Source organism: Patagioenas fasciata, chromosome 6 (genome assembly GCF_037038585.1).
Source record: "Patagioenas fasciata isolate bPatFas1 chromosome 6, bPatFas1.hap1, whole genome shotgun sequence".
In the NCBI taxonomy this organism is placed as follows: Eukaryota; Metazoa; Chordata; class Aves; order Columbiformes; family Columbidae; genus Patagioenas; species Patagioenas fasciata.
The window spans coordinates 8,802,959-8,818,805 of record NC_092525.1 but is presented as its reverse complement, the minus strand read 5'-3'; the positions used below and the strand labels follow the sequence as shown (position 1 = coordinate 8,818,805).

General features: G+C 42.6%; 1 protein-coding gene across 1 annotated transcript in view; it reads right to left on the bottom strand.

Moving 5' to 3' along the window:
- BEND5 (BEN domain containing 5) overlaps positions 1-15,847 on the bottom strand; it is an 876,445-nt gene that overhangs the window by 180,122 nt on the left and 680,476 nt on the right. The window contains exon 8 of the mRNA XM_065842086.2: positions 9,260-9,374. Coding sequence (XP_065698158.2) covers positions 9,260-9,374 — 115 coding nt within the window. The remainder of the gene's footprint in view (positions 1-9,259; positions 9,375-15,847) is intronic.

Sequence of the window (15,847 nt, the reverse complement as noted above, 5' to 3'; positions counted from 1 at the left end):
TATTTCTTGGGTTGTGTCACAGCCATAGCTGCCTGTGTCTGGCAAAGAGCCTTTTCGGAGCAGCCCTCTGCTCTTTTGTTCTGTTCTTAAATGCTGTGGATGCCGGCCTGGCAACCGCTGTCCAAGAAATGGAGCTCAGCTCCTTACGACATCAGACAAAGACCAACTCAGCGTGTTTCTCCCTTCTCTCACTTGCAAAACTAACAAAAAGCACTGCTTTGATTGCATGCGTGTATTTAAAAAGACTGCTCTTCTAAACAATGCTGCTTGGTACCTACAGAGTGCCTCAAAGCCAAGGAATGCACCATCTTTGGGGTTTTTCCTTTTCCTTTTTTCTCCACACACTAAAGAATGTAGATCTGCTGCTAATTTTAGATACATGAGATCTAATTATTCCTAAATTGCAGATGAGTAAACCAAGACAAAGATCTACAGTAAACTGGCTGAAGTTTACTAAGTCATTTGCAGAATTGAAAAGAAAAATACAAGAACAAACAAATGAAAAACCACTGGAGACTCTGGTCCTTTGATCGTTTCTATGGGCAAGAACTCGAATCACAAGAGATGCACGACAGACTTGAAAAAAAGAGGAAAGAAAAGAGAAGGAAGTCCAGTATGTTTAGTTACTTAACTGAAAGTAAAGCTAAGAAAGCCAGATGGGGTTATTCAGACCTATGATCAGTTATTCAGGAGGGGAGGGAAGGAAACAAACATTTCAGCCAAATTGACATTAAGACCCCTGTTAATTGCAAATACATTCTAGGAGACAAAAACTTGCAAAAAGCAGAGTCAGTGAAGTTCAAGAATAGGCTCCTACAGCAATTCACAGCATAAATGGCACTTGGGTGCCGAACTTGTATTTGCTTGGCTGGGATTCAGGAGTTGGGTGCTTATTCTCTGCGTAACAGCTCAAAGGTAATAATCACAAATGGTGCTATTTAAATGGAAAATAAATAGCCCTGTCTCTTTAAGGACATCGTGTCTCATTCTCAGTGGAATAATGGCAGATATAAAAAAGCTATGATTTCAATATTTCTCATTATGACTTCTCTCCCTGCTTGTCTAAAACTAAAAAGCTACTTTGTAGGCCCAGATCAATCTAACTAAAAGAGAAGGGTTCGCTTACAACAACAAAATAGCAGCTCTGACACTAGTTACGTATTCATCACGAGTGAAAATGGCCCCATAATGCTGCCTTCAAACCCTTCCAACAAGTTGTATTAAATTAGGTTGGGTTTGGATTTTTTTTATTCTTGTACCAAAAGCAAAATAAATATAGCTTTATTTAATGCTACTAAAAGGTTTAGATACAACTGGAACCCCAAGGCATGTGGCTTTGTTGTTAAAGCACATATACTGACTCTATTGATTGGTGCAGTCCTCTGTGCAAGAGAATTTGTCACATCAATAGCAACTGAAAAATACTCAGGAGCTGTAATATGCTTTAAATGAGCAGTTACCACATCAATATAAAGAGCACTTGCAATGGCAGTAGATAGGAACCCTTTTGCAGACCCAATATTTGTTTTAAGATAAAGGATGACAACTTTTTTTACAAGGAAGATTTTTTTAAGTAATGGTGAGCAAAACAGCAACCACTGTAACTATCCTACAATCACAGCACTCTCTGGGCAATAAAAGCCACAACGGAAAGAAAACTTCCAAGCAGGCAAGGAATGGCAATGCTACAAGCCAGGTGGATATAAGGGCCAGAACAAACCTCTGCTGCTCATTTGCCTCCCTGGTCTTTTCCATTCTGCTGCCCAGAGCACACCTGTGTCACAGCTGCAGATCCACCCCAGACTTTGCTTTCCAGGGTCCAAACCTGGGACAGCACAGAAATTCCTGACCTGTCCTCGATGCCGAGCAAGAGTTGGAAGAGGAGAAAGCTGCTGCCGTGCCTCATCCTGACCCTCAGCACGTGGGAGAAGGTGATAAAAGGTAACGGCTATTGCCTCGCCATGCAAGGTCTCTGATTTTTACGCAATATCAGGGTGGCTGGTCCTGGCCACAGCTCTGGTTTTAACGCAAGAAGCTGTCAAAAGACATGGAAGCTTTGGAAAGCCAACTTGGATTTCCTGTTTTGAAAAAGGACAGGGAGGATGAGAAGAGCTCAGTTGCCCCCGCTCTACCAGGGGGTCAGTAACGCACTCAGCACCTCTGACCTGCCTCTGCTGTAGTCCTGGCTATGGAGGAGAACATCATTTACCTCCATGTGGGTCACCAGCTCCCAGCTGATACCACATGTGATCTAGGCAGGCAGAGAGAGACACTCACTGGCCTCAACAACATGCAATCTAAATTAAGACGACAAGCAAGGTTCAAGAGAGGCCATGGAGGAGAAGCCCCTGAAGCTCCCAGCAGGCTGAAGCGCGTGGTGCCTCCTGCCCTGGGGCCAGAGCTCAACAGCCTCGGGCCAGAGGAGACGCAGAACTGGGGCTCACGGGCAAACGGGCCAAGCGCTGGGAAGACAAATCCACTGCACATCACCGAACAGACAGAAATCCCATGAGGTCAGGGAATGTCTGAGACAAAAATCACTGTAAGCAGGAAAACTATTTAGGGGAAAACACCTTTGGAGCATCTCCTGCTCTTAAGAGGGAGAGCAGCACTGTCCTCTGTTGCGTTAGTGGGTACCTTGTGAGGTTTGACACAGCACGGCTGCTCTCCCAGAATAAAACAGGAAATTCATGGAATTCAAGGAATAAGCCTCCATTTCATGGGCTTGAAAATCCCTGTTTTTCAATAAGAACTAGTTCTATATTTTCAGGGGATGGAACACACTTTTCCCGGCTTAGTGTATTTTTAGCGTGCAATTCTCTCTCGATCACGTCCCTTCTTCCCCTGGGTTAATGTACAATGGATATTCTTGTCAGTCAGGCAAAATCCCACTGAAGGAAGACAAGAAGCAGCGTGTGCTGCAAGTTTTGAAAGAGATGAGAAATTTCACACTATCCTGATATCTTCTGGGTAACTGCTTATTTTATGATGACTAATAGGCAATTACTATGGTAATACCGCAATACAACATGTGTGAGGTTTGGGAATGAGAAATTATAGGTAACTACTTCGGGCTCATTTCTATGGTAACAAAAAGTAATTGTCATTAAATACCAGTTATATTGCGTCTGTACCTGGTAATTATAGATTTTTTTATGCCCAGTAACATAAATAAAACCAATAAATTTATTCAAAAGGTCCATGATTGTTTACTTATATGTTGTTATATAGAATACACAATGACAAACACCTAATTAGGAAAAATAAACTCCATTGAGAGCTTCATCTTGTCTTCTGAGATGGATACACTGGTTTTCAATTCAAGGCAATGCAGGAATTTCACATGAATTAAATGAAGCTCAGGAAAAACAAACAAACAGCTTCCTCACCAGAAAAACAGGTGAAAAATAATAAAGATCTACTATGTAAATGACAGTATGCATCTGAGCAACCATGTCTCACAATTGGACAAGTGAGAGTAAGAAACACGTGACATATCCAGTCACTGCGAACATCTATATACACAGGTATGTATGCAAGAATAGGTATATTCCCCAAAGTGATATTATCGAAGACCAAAATCAGCACTCCTCAGTGTTATAACATATAGCTCTGATTTAGATCTAAAATAATTTGGGTAAAGTCTACATATGCTTTTACTGCCAAAAGCTCCCTCATAAATTACATGTGAACACAGCTGTTGAACTTTTGGCTGTTTCTAGAGCCACAGAAATAAAGTCCACAAGAACCTAGCAAGGATAAATCTGAAATGCTTCATCTAGTCCAAAGCCTCGTTTTCTGTTTGTATTTCAGACACAAAGAAATCCTTGAAAAGTCTGGTTTTTAAACAAATCATGCCATTAACAAACAAAAACAAGAGAAAATTGTCCTTTATAAAATGTTGATATGAATAATTTTAAATGTTTCTCAAGCTTCTCCAGCTCCCTTTTTTCACTTGAAACAATTTGCCAAATCCGACTCACACAAACCATTTCAGTCCTTACAAAACTACGTTTCTGGGGCAAAAATATACCATTTGTCCAAAACATTTAATCCCAGCACAGCTTTCTTTGCAATATGGACTCTGACAGTGTTTATGGCACAATTGGCTTTCCAGTCTGGGTAGGACTGGCCTCCTCTCCCTCCAACAAATTGCTTTGTTAACCTCTCACACGAGCAAGCACTTAAGATTGTGTTGGCTTCAAAAATATCATACCTGACAGTGAAACAAGAAAGGATTAGAATCACCATGTGCCCTCTTCTCCCCATTCACACGAATTCTTGCAACCTCCACAATCAAGCTAAAAAGGTATTGTAGTGATGACAGTTGGGAACATTGCAGCTAATTCATGGCTTTAATTTACCGATGGCTGATACTGTCACGGCTAATCAGCTGAAGGCAACACAGAAATGACACAGAGCAGGAAGCCTTACTGGGTCATGAAACAAAAGCCTGTAGAGAACGGTCAGGATATTTCAACTGCTTTGTCATGGCATTTCTGGGATAGCTCAGTGAAGAGCTGCCCAGACTAAGCAGCGCATCCCTTTCGGTGCCAGGATAGGGTTTCGTCTCCGGAAGGTGAGGCTGACAAATTGGAACTAATCTAAGTCGGTGCGGTACAGTCATCTCGCCTGCAGGGACACGTTTCAGCGTTCAGCTGCAGAATGCCAGCTTAAGAACAAGCTCACCATAAAGGAAAGTTCAGGCCAAGCCTGGGGATGTGCAACTTTTAAATCAAGAACATGGGTTTTTTTTCTTAGTCCAACTCCACCTCCCCGGGGGTGGTAAGAAGTTCAGAAGATGATAATGCTATACTGCAAACCGAGAGAGAAAAGTCAAGAAAACTCTCTTCCCAGCATTAGTTTTTCTCTATTTCCTAAACCTGCTCCACAGTTTAATCCACCAGACAGGGTGAGATTAGTGTTATGGAGAAATTCACAAATATTGTTATTTTTTTCCGTGTTCTTTCGCTAAGCAAAGTATCAAGTCATGCACCATGCCCAACAACAGAGGTCTTTCAATTCAGCTGAGAGCTGAGGACAAGTTAGGAGCCAGGACAGAGGGTGATTTATGCTGAATACTCACTATGTTAGCAAGGTCAACCAACGGCACCTTCCTGGGCAGTTTAATTAAGAAACCCATGTGGACATAACATTTTCTACACACTGTAACTGCAAAGCCAGTTACACTTCGAAGTACGGTAGTACCAGGCTTCAAAGACTTCAAGAAAGAGATGAAACCTTTCTTCTCGTTTTGGGAGAGACCCTACATCCTTGACCACAGTAAACAGCAGGTACTTGGCATTATCCTGCATGTACCAAAGTCCTTTGGTTTGCAGGTGAATTTGCGCTCCCCTTCTCCACACCAAACCCCTCTGACACTTGCACCCAGCCAACTCTGATCTGTTGTAGTGTGGTTTGCCCATGATTTTTCGTTTCTCAGTTCTTTTCAGAAAGAAAGAGGTGAAAGCAAAAATTAAGTGCTCTGATTTCTAAACAGATAGAAACGTCACTGGAAATAAAGTCGAGTACAGGTAATTTCACTAACTCTCTTGGTTTATGTACACAAGCAATAGCTATTAAGGGACAGAATGGCATTAGTTGTCTTTCTATTAAAAGACGTATGCTCTAAGATTACAATCAAATTGCAACTATCATCCATTTATATTTTAAAAATGTGCATAGATATTTCAAACATACTAAATGAGAGGGGATGCTTAACTCATTTTGTCTTTTAATTGCTAATTGTATGGGTCCACAAATACACTTTTTAAGCTCTTGGATATACTTGAATAAATCAGTGAAATTGAACACCCTGTTTCCACACACCCTGATACACTGATGCTCATTTCCATGACCACTTCTTTTAGAGCTGCCTGAATGTATATGCAATATATCAACAACCTTCCTCACAGATGTGCCTATGCCACCAGCACTTGTGCTTTAACGCTGTGATGCTAAACTCGCTTGTTGCTTGTTATGAACATCTCACCACAAGAAAGTCCCTTTAGATTCACAACCCATTTGTTCGGTTCTCTTGAGAATGAGCAACAGTTTATTGATAACAGACAATTCTTGGCATTATTGTTGCAGTTTTGGCTTAAACTCCTAAACCTCAGTTCACAAGCACCCAGAACGAAGAAACTGTGGCAGCTGCACACAAACATGTAAGATCCAGAGCTTTCAATAGGGCAGTGGGTGGCTCCTCAGCACCTTTTGTGCCGCACTTGCACACCTTGGTTGATGCTGACCCTCACAAGTCCTCAGCCAAGGAGGTGCCCAGGTGCAGAGAAGCTTCTGGACCATGCTCATAATGACCACAGCTCAGATCTGACCTGGCTATAAAATGAGGCACCCATCATAGACCCCCTTTGAGCGATGCTCTCGAAGCAGCAGGACTGTGATCGGAGCCCAGCCCTTAGATCAGGGACACCATCTAAGGAGACTTCCCGGGATTGAGAGCCCTCATCTTCTCCCTGGGGAATGGTTCTTTCTCCTGGATACATCCTTGAGTGAGCCCTTGCTGTCCCCCAGGCAAGAGATTATTTTTTGGGGGTACTCTCGGGTGAGAGAGGCTTCTCTTCTGAGTGAGTACACGCTGTGGATCCTCATTCTTGTGTGGTCATACGGTAACAATATTCCGGCTAGTATGCTGAACCTGAGGTGCATTAAATGTTGTTGGAGTGCTGACTGATTTTGGATTACACCCCTTGCTTTGCATTGGTTTCTATCATTTGTTTTCAGTTTTTGTTCTAGATTGAAGTTGGTTTAAGCTTATTATTCGGGTGGAGTCATTTTGGGGTACCTCCATGACAGAAACAAAGATTTTGAAGAAGAACAGAGGACGTAAACCCTTGGTGAAAGCCCTGCACCCCAAAAACGACAACGAAGAAAATCCCATCAGCCAAGCGCTACCACATCATCCTGGGTAAGTAAGTGGTTAGTTCCCAGTTTGATCACAAGAGAACTAGAATATCCCATCTCTTCTACAAGAACTGCTGACACACTCAGGCTGTTAATGGTGCCCGCTGCACCTGGGGTTTCAGAGGACAGTGAAGTGCATCCAACAGTGCACTTTGCCAATCGTACAAAGCTGCGTACCGGCGGGGTAAAAAAACTCTCTCGCGCTGGCAGGAGATCAATTTACAAACTCAAGCATGAGGTTTAATTACCCATTTCATTATCTTAGCTTGCATAGCTCTGAATGTGAACCTTCAATGAACCAAAGAAATAGTCACTAGCTGCTGCTTTGAGAAAGAGGGAGATAACAGGAGATAGAAGTTCAAATGCCTAAAACTGCTCTTGCTGCATATGGTAACACAGACCTTGTTTGCAAGAGCACTGAGATTGGCCCCAGCAAACAGATCTGTGTTATACCACCCTACCTGCAAGACTTCAGAAAGTCCTATTGATGTGCTAATCTCAACAAAGACCAAAAGAGATGGAACAGACTTATCCAGCCAATCACAGAGAAAACTCAGTGCTAAATTTGCAAATAGTAGCAACTGATCCTTAGGTTTGTTTTGTTTTGTTTTCAATTCATCCAGTAAATTCAAGCAAATAAACTGTGGATTTTGTATGAGCGGGAAATAGCGTTTGCTGTAAATTCTTCACTCAGCACTAGTTAACTACAACGCCGGCACATTACTAGGCTTCTTAATATTCTTCTCAAGACAATAGGTGGCATTTTGCTTATTACCCTCATTTTTAAGTTATTGGTTACATTAGGCCATTTGTAAATAAAGCAAAGCAAGAAAACGAAGTGTTTGCAAGAAAATCAAATGCTTTTCCAAGTACCTCATTAAAAGTCTCTTTAGTGCAGAAGGGTTGGAAATTCTGCATATCGTGAAAAGGTAAAACAATAGTATGGCATCAGGCTCAGCAATTCCAAATGAATTCATGCGCCCTTTCACAATACCTGAGTTCCCAAAAGGCTTTTCAAGTTATGAGCCATATGCTTGTGTGCCAAGCTGTGTGCCTCTCAGAAAGGATGAATAGCGCAGGAGAAAAGCCTACAGGGCAAATGAATTTATGGAGGAAACGAAAGATACTTAATTGCAACTGGAGTTGCCTACACACAGGGCACATGTAACAGAGCGTAGCAGTGTGGTATCAGATTCTAGAGCCATTTTAGGGCTTTATTCCTGTGCAGTGACATAAGCGTTATGATAAATTCCTAGTGCTGCGAGACGCCACCACTGCAATATTGCTCCCTGGCTTTGGATTTGTCAAGAGTTGTGGGAGTATCAGTGTAGTTGGAAAGAGATCATGCGTCCTCACAAGTTTCACTTATAGAACATGTACATAAGCACTGCAGAAAGCACCCACATAATGCCCTGTTATTTCAGTTTAGGAGGCAGCAAGGCACAGGAAGCCTGAGAAGCACATCGCAAAACAAAGAACAGCCAGCAGCACCATTTTCTGCACCTTCTAGCTTCTCAGTGGTCTCCTCATCCACACAAGAACCCAGTCCTGTTCTGCTTACCAACGCAACACCTAATTAGACCAAAGCACAAGCTAGCCTGGCTACAGGGTGTATTGTGCTATTTAGTCTTGTGCTGTAAGCACAACTACATACAGTATATTACATTTCTCAGGGGCTTCTCCAGAGAACTATGTGGTACATGTAATTGCCCCCACAAACAAATCATCAACTAATCAACAGCTTTTCATTATCACCTCCAGCAGCACATTTATTTTGTAAATAAATGCATTAAGAGCAAACGATTTTAGGGAAAACAAAAGATTATCTGAATACCTTCTCGACAGAGGAGGTGGTAAAGCAGCAATTCAAAAACTAAAATGAAGGAAAATTAGCATAGGGTGGAATGATTATTCCATTCCATGTACCCCTGTCACAGTACAATAACAGACTGAAATCCGTGACTTTAATGGACGATCTGGGTAGCTGAAGGGAACTGTGAATGACTGACACATTTACATAGAGGCTGATGAGCAGCATAATGAATGCATTTATAAAGCACAGCGAAGGTCTAAGCTGGCTTTAACTCCTAGCCCAGAGGAGACTTGCAAAGCAGATACCCTGCTGTCCTGGGGAGCTGCTCTCTACCTCCTGAACCAAGTCAGTTTGCCATTGAGCCCCCTTCCTCAATGAGAACGTCAGGAAGCAAACGGCCACATTAGAACCTCCAGTTTCAGAGGAATTAATTGAAACAAGCCACATAAGATGCAGTGACAAAACAGTGCAGGATGTATAATGTAGATATAACAATACACAGATTCATGCTCCACACCATACCTGTAATTTCCCAGGTATACTCCATCGGGATTGAGCATGGGTGCAATCTTGAAGACCAGGTTGTCTCTCAGTACTTTCGCAATAGGATGCTGACTCACAAGGAAATCAATTATACCTGAGAAAAATGAAAGGGTTTGAGGAGGGGGGTTTATGATAGCAATTATTTCCAGATATCTATCTGAAATATCAGATATAAAGGATTAGAATAATCATTCCTCTTGGTTCCTTGCACTGCTCCTGCTTCCAACAGAATAAACCAACCACTTGCAATCACGTAGAACCTGCCACCTTCTAAAAACTCCAGACATAAGAACTTCAAAGCTAAATACCATAGACCATCCTCATAATGCAAGTGCAATACGACTGTAGTATCAGATACGGTCACATTTCCACAGAAGGAGAAGTTTCTGCTAACCAGTTGAGTCACAATAGCAAAACACCAATCCTTCTAAGCATTGAATTGAAGTAAAACCTGCTGGTTTAAGCCTAGCACTTTACAGGCACACATGGGCACACACTGCAGCTCAGCTCACGAGCAGCAATTGGTCAAGCTGAGGCACCTCAAATTTGTTTGAGCATATGTCCAGACTTACACTGGACATATGAACACAGAGTTCAGATCATCCGAACATATAAAGGGGTAGAAAGTACCTCACTAAATTGGTATAGTTACATAAACTCTGTACCAGGCACAGGGAAACTGTGGGATTGATAGAGTGGAATTTAGAAGGTCAGATTCCTCACTAGCTTTACACCAGGAGTAGCTCCACCTCATCAATAAAGCTCTGTTAGTGTGGAACCAAGGCAAGTGACAGGGGAAGCAGACCCTAAATGCCCTTCCTTCAGGCACAGGCACAGCACTGGACCCTGCAGGAGCTCCTGCCTCTGGCTCTGGTGCTCAGGGAGCGACCAACAATCTCCTTGCTCTGGGGCTGGGGCAGCAGGCTGGCCCTTAAATTCACTGCTTGTTCCTCCGCTGAGTTGGTACTGACAGAAATAGCTTCCAGGGAATTAATGTCGAGATAAATTGAGTTCCTGTGTAATCTCAGGACACCCACGGATAGGTCATGACAATTTGCTATTTATTGTGAGGTCCATCCTGTGAAGCAGGAACCATTTACTGAATTTCCCCAGAATAAATCAATCACTGCTCTCTAGTAACAGGATAAAATTAAGCAGAGAAAAATTAAGGCTGATCATCAGTAAAATTTCACTAATGGCGAGCTCTATTAGACTGTGGAATTGTCTCTCCAGGGGAAGAGTGGAATCCCGTCATCAGAAACATTTAACGCTGGACAGGGCAAAGCCCCAGGGAATAGATATAACAAGCAACAATTGAGCATAGAAGAGATGGTATGGGCTAACTAGCTGACTTCAAACAAGCTGTGTTTAGACCTGACTTTTTGTGAGCCAATCAAAATCTTTATAAATAAACAAACTAAAACCCAGCTACATGCTAAGTTACATACACTTGTTTATAGCTCAGCTGAAACATACATTAAAGATGGGACCAGAATCTCACATTCTGTACAACTCCTTCATTTAGCCTATTTCCTAAGGCTCATTTTGTATTTGAAATACTAACAAATCTGAGCCGATGCTGCTGTTGGAATGAATTCCAATTTGCTGAGGCAAATTAGACTCTAAATATCAGCAATTTTTCCATCTATTAGTGACTAATCCCAGAGAAGAGAAAGTCCCTTTCCGTAACCAGGTCTTTCACTTGAGAAGAGACTAAACCTGAATTTCTGAGGCAAATTAGCATATACATAATTATATTGCTCAGGAAATGTTTCTGCAATTACCTCCTCCCAATGAAGGAAACCGAACATTGCTCTGCTTTTTGGCTGGTGTTGTGTCTTTTGTTCATTATACAACAGCAAGAACAGGAAGAAATGACAGGGACACAGCTGGATCTGGAATAACCAGATTTCCTAGCTGTATGCAAACATGAAAGGCTTAGCTGTGTTAAACTGCTGCTCTAACTGTGTTCTGGCAGCCTCTAAAGCATAATCCACAGTACACACACCTGGAGGGCTCAGAACTACTTAAAGGAAAACAATGCCACACTTGGCGCCTGGCTTCTTGAGACACTAGGATGGTTTTAGTTTACAAGAGCTTGCAACTAGACTCAAAAAATCACATCAGTTTGTGTTTTCTACTTGAAAGAGTTAACTATTCAGAAATCAGTACATCCAGAAAATACTTTAGGTCAGGTGCAATCTTTCAAAGCAGCCACAATAAAATCAGCGTAAATATCACATCGCCTACACGGTCATCACTGCAACAAAGACCTGGGTGGAACGGTTTAGCCACGAGGTCTGGCAGCGCACCAAGCGTGCACTTCTAGCGGCTCTTCATGCGACAAGGAGGACCACGAACACCTCGGGGACAAGGCGACTGCTTTTCATTCAGGAGGTAATACAGGAGCCCAAACTCTCGGAGCTCTGCTCTGGCTGTACCTGTGCCAGCAAAGAGCCTCGTCCGCATTCTGCTCATTTTGCTCCGGTTATTGCTGCAGCCTCACTTGCAGAGCTTGGCAAAGGGCTCTTGGCAGCCACAAGCCACACTTTGCAGCTTCACACAGGGAATTATTATTCCCTAACCAAGCACGTGCTATGATGTGGAAGGCTGTGTATGAACACAACGCGTGTTGCTCTGCATAAGTCACTCTTGCGCCAGCCACGCCAGACCAAAGGGAGCAGACAGCAGCAGGCTGGTGGCAAACGAGACTCAGCATTCCCCAACACGCGCCAGTCTATTAGGGGGTACTGCAGCCAAGTTCACCCAATCCAAAGAGATTTGCTCTATTTTCTAATGTAGGAGACAAATCTGAAGATGTCTTACCCCGTGATAAAAATACAAAGCAAGTAGTGCTAAAAGTAACTGACTCACCAAGTCTGACCTGGAAGTAAACACAGTTCTAAGGAATGTAAGAAAAGCATCAGATGAAGGCATATAGCTACATATACAAACCTCACCATTAAATTATTGCAAGCATCCAAATAATCAATACAATTAGCAAATAGCTTTGTCTTTCAAAGGAACCCAATAGTCTCTGGATCAATAATGTTTAAAAAGACAGATATCAGACTATTAAAAAAATACCATCGCAGAGAACTCAGTCCTCCTCTTAATAAATCAATACAAAACAAATTTTACAGCTTCTAATCAGCAAGAGAGATATCAGAGTATCTCATTAGGCCAGGGTTAAGAATTTGGCAGCAACCAAAGCCCATTTAATATAATTTACTTCAAGGCAGACATGGCAATACAACAGATGCCCTAATTTATTTGTTGATCTTTGTATTAAAATAACAGTTTGCTGGTAAACAGGAAGGGTAATGATGCCAGTCACCCTTGTTAGTGGCTAATAATTGCTTAATTTGTCCACTAATTGACCTGTGCTACTGTTGAAACACTAGATCATGTTGCAGGGCATGAAGTAAACAAGGCCACCGTAATGTTACTTTAGAGAATGACTTCTGGAAATAGAACTACTTATTGCTATAAATTTTCTCTTCACAGATGAGCAGATTAATTGGTCTGCCAATTAGTCTGCTATTAAAGAAAAAAGGGCTGCCCACAGATTCGCTGGATCTTCAAACCACAGCCCCAGTTTGGGTCAAATGAAATAATCCAATCTGAATCAGTCACATCAGCTATGAAAAATAAGACACGCACTATTTAAAAACAAATGTCTGTGTCAAGGAAAATAGTCTAATAACCAAGTATTAGCTCTTCAAGTGACTTTAAAATGAAACAGACAACATGATGGAATGGGTCTAGTCAGGCACATTACAGTGTGGAAAAGTTCTCCGATGAAAAGAAACAAAACAATATAGATTATTTTCATATCAAGCTTTCTGGAAAGTAATTAAAATCATTATTTTTTAAATAATAACATGCTATTAAAGATGCTGCCTGGAACCAGAACAGCTCAGAAATCAGCATCCAGCCATGATATAAGAGGAGGCGTATCCATAGTACACTAAAAATCAACTAAAGTCCTCACATTAACTTCAAGGAGCTTTTCAGACTTGTGGGTGAGAGGAAAGAAAAAATTGAAAACAAAGGAAAGGGAAAACGATAGTGACCAGTGCGAGTCACAGCCACACAGCCACAGCAACCCCAGGAATTCAGCAGCTTTCAACATCCTTGGTCAACACAGCTTCACTGAAGCTGCTACCTCAGGACCATATCACCCCTACTCTATCATTATTTCTCAAAGCTAAATGCACTTTGTCAAACTTCTATTGGCTTCTGCAGCTCAGCACTTCTCTCCTGCTCCAGCTTCAGATCCTGGGGCATCTCTGCCCACTCCAATGCAGTTCAAACTGTCTACTGGTGCTTCACAAGGTGACTGTTCCCTCTCCCACAAGAACTCAAAGCGACCTTCTCTGCTCGCGTGATTTCCACTGTTCTGTCTGCATGTTTCCCCAGTTAACCACATTAAACTCGGCTTAAACTTCCTGCCATCTCTAGCGTGACCTCTCCGCGCTTGCTCTTTCCAAAGAAAAGCCCGTCTTGTCCCTGTTTCTCCATTACCCCATCCTTTCACTCTCAGCCTGACAATATGTTTAATTGTGTAAGTGTATAATACATTTGCCCTGCTCCTATTACTGAAAATCTAATCACCACAGATCCTAACACAATATGGCAACTGCTAATGCAACATATCCTGGGCTGTGTCTAATATAAGAAGTGATTTATATCTTCAGACCCATTTCCTAGAACTGAGTAGCTGCTGGTATCCTGTACCATGGCTTGCAGGTCAAAGAGAATGGAATAATTAGGCTTTAACAACAATAGGATGTATTCACTGGAAAACAAATACAAGAGTGTCCTGAATGCTTATATAAAAATGTTTTGTTGAAGAATACCGAAACCAACATGAAAGATGTGATACTTCCACATTTGTAAAGAGCAGGGAAACAAAACTGTAGAGTTGGGCTTTTCGAAGAGGTGAAAGAAAAATATCAGATAATAAGGCCAAACAGCCACAATATCCAATCTCCGCAGAACAAGTGCAGCGTGAGCAGTGAACGCCAGCAAGACACTGCGGTGCCACCACTTGTCTGTGAAGAACGTGCTTTGGGCAAAGGGGCCCTTGTCTGCCCAGCCTTTGCCCTTCCCGTGGGACTGCAAAAGCAAAACCCAACCAAGCAAAACCCTCTAAAACAACAAATCATGAAAAAGACAGATGGGCAGTCTTCTCCATCCTGACATGGTGGGAAAGGTGTCACACACCGAACCCTGCTCCGCACCACTCCCAGCAATGCTGTGCCAGCCTTGGCTCTACAGAACACGTGTGTCTGCTTTCAGTGCAGCCCCCAGCACAGGCCAGGAAACAGAAATGAGCCAATAATGCCTTAGTGTGAAGTGTTTCCAATATTCAACACAATGGCAAGGCGAGGGGGGGGGGAGAACAAACCACGCAAATAGTGATAAACAAGCAGAGCTGACTCCCAGCAGGATTATTGACATGATGGAGCATCATGCTGTCACCGAAATTATCTCTACAAAAGATCATCACATAGAGTGATCCATAAGCACAAGATCATTGCCCATGCTGATTCTGCTCCTTCTCACAGTCCTGATGCTCCTCTTAATATGTAAAACTGGACTGCATGTCACAGAGGCACCCCAAAGTGACTCCAAGCAAACAATTAGCTTAAACCAACTTTGATTTGGAACCAAAACCAAAACTAAATGACAGACCAAAATCAAGTTATAGAAACCAAGACAAGTGGGTGTGTGGAGGGGTGATACAAAATCAGTAATTAGTCTGACAACATTTAATAAACCATAGGTTCAATATACCACTTAGGATATTATTACTATACAACCACACAAGAGTGATGATCCACAGTGCACAAACACTTAGAAGAAAAGTCTCTCTCACTCAAAGGTACCCAGAAATTTATCACTTGCCTGGGGGACAGGAAGGGCTCACTCAAGGATGTATCCAGGAGAAGTAATCGCCGAGCAATGAGAAGATGAGGGCTTTTAATCCTGGGAAGTCTCCTTAAATGGCTTCCCTGACCTATGGGTAGGGCTCAATCACAGTCCTGCTGCTCCAGGATCACTCAGACGGGGTCTTTGGCGTGGTCCTAGTTTGATAGCCAGGTTGGATCTGAGCTGTGGTCATTACAAACATCACCCAGAAGCTTCTCTGGGGCTGGGCACCTCCTGCTGCCCCAGCCGTGCCTCGGGGGGGGGGTGACATTGTGGTCGGCAGTGACTGAGAACAGCCACAGCGGGGCACAAAAGGTGCTAAAGAGCCATCAGCTGCCCCATTGAAAGCTCTGGACCTCATGGGGCGTGTGCAACTGCCACACTTTTTAGAAACACGTTTATTTGGGGGTGGGGAAGGTGCAGGCAGGGGAGCGCGCACTGATTCTAACATGACTACAGAGGAATTGACAGATTTAGAATGATTTATTCTTTCCAAAGGTCGTTTTGGAACCCATATCATAAACAAAGTTTATTTCATCAAAATTGTAAAAATAACATGGATGATGAGCATTGCAAAACCCAAACAGGCACCTGGCTACAGTGTTAGATGAAGGAAAATCTGTTGCCTGT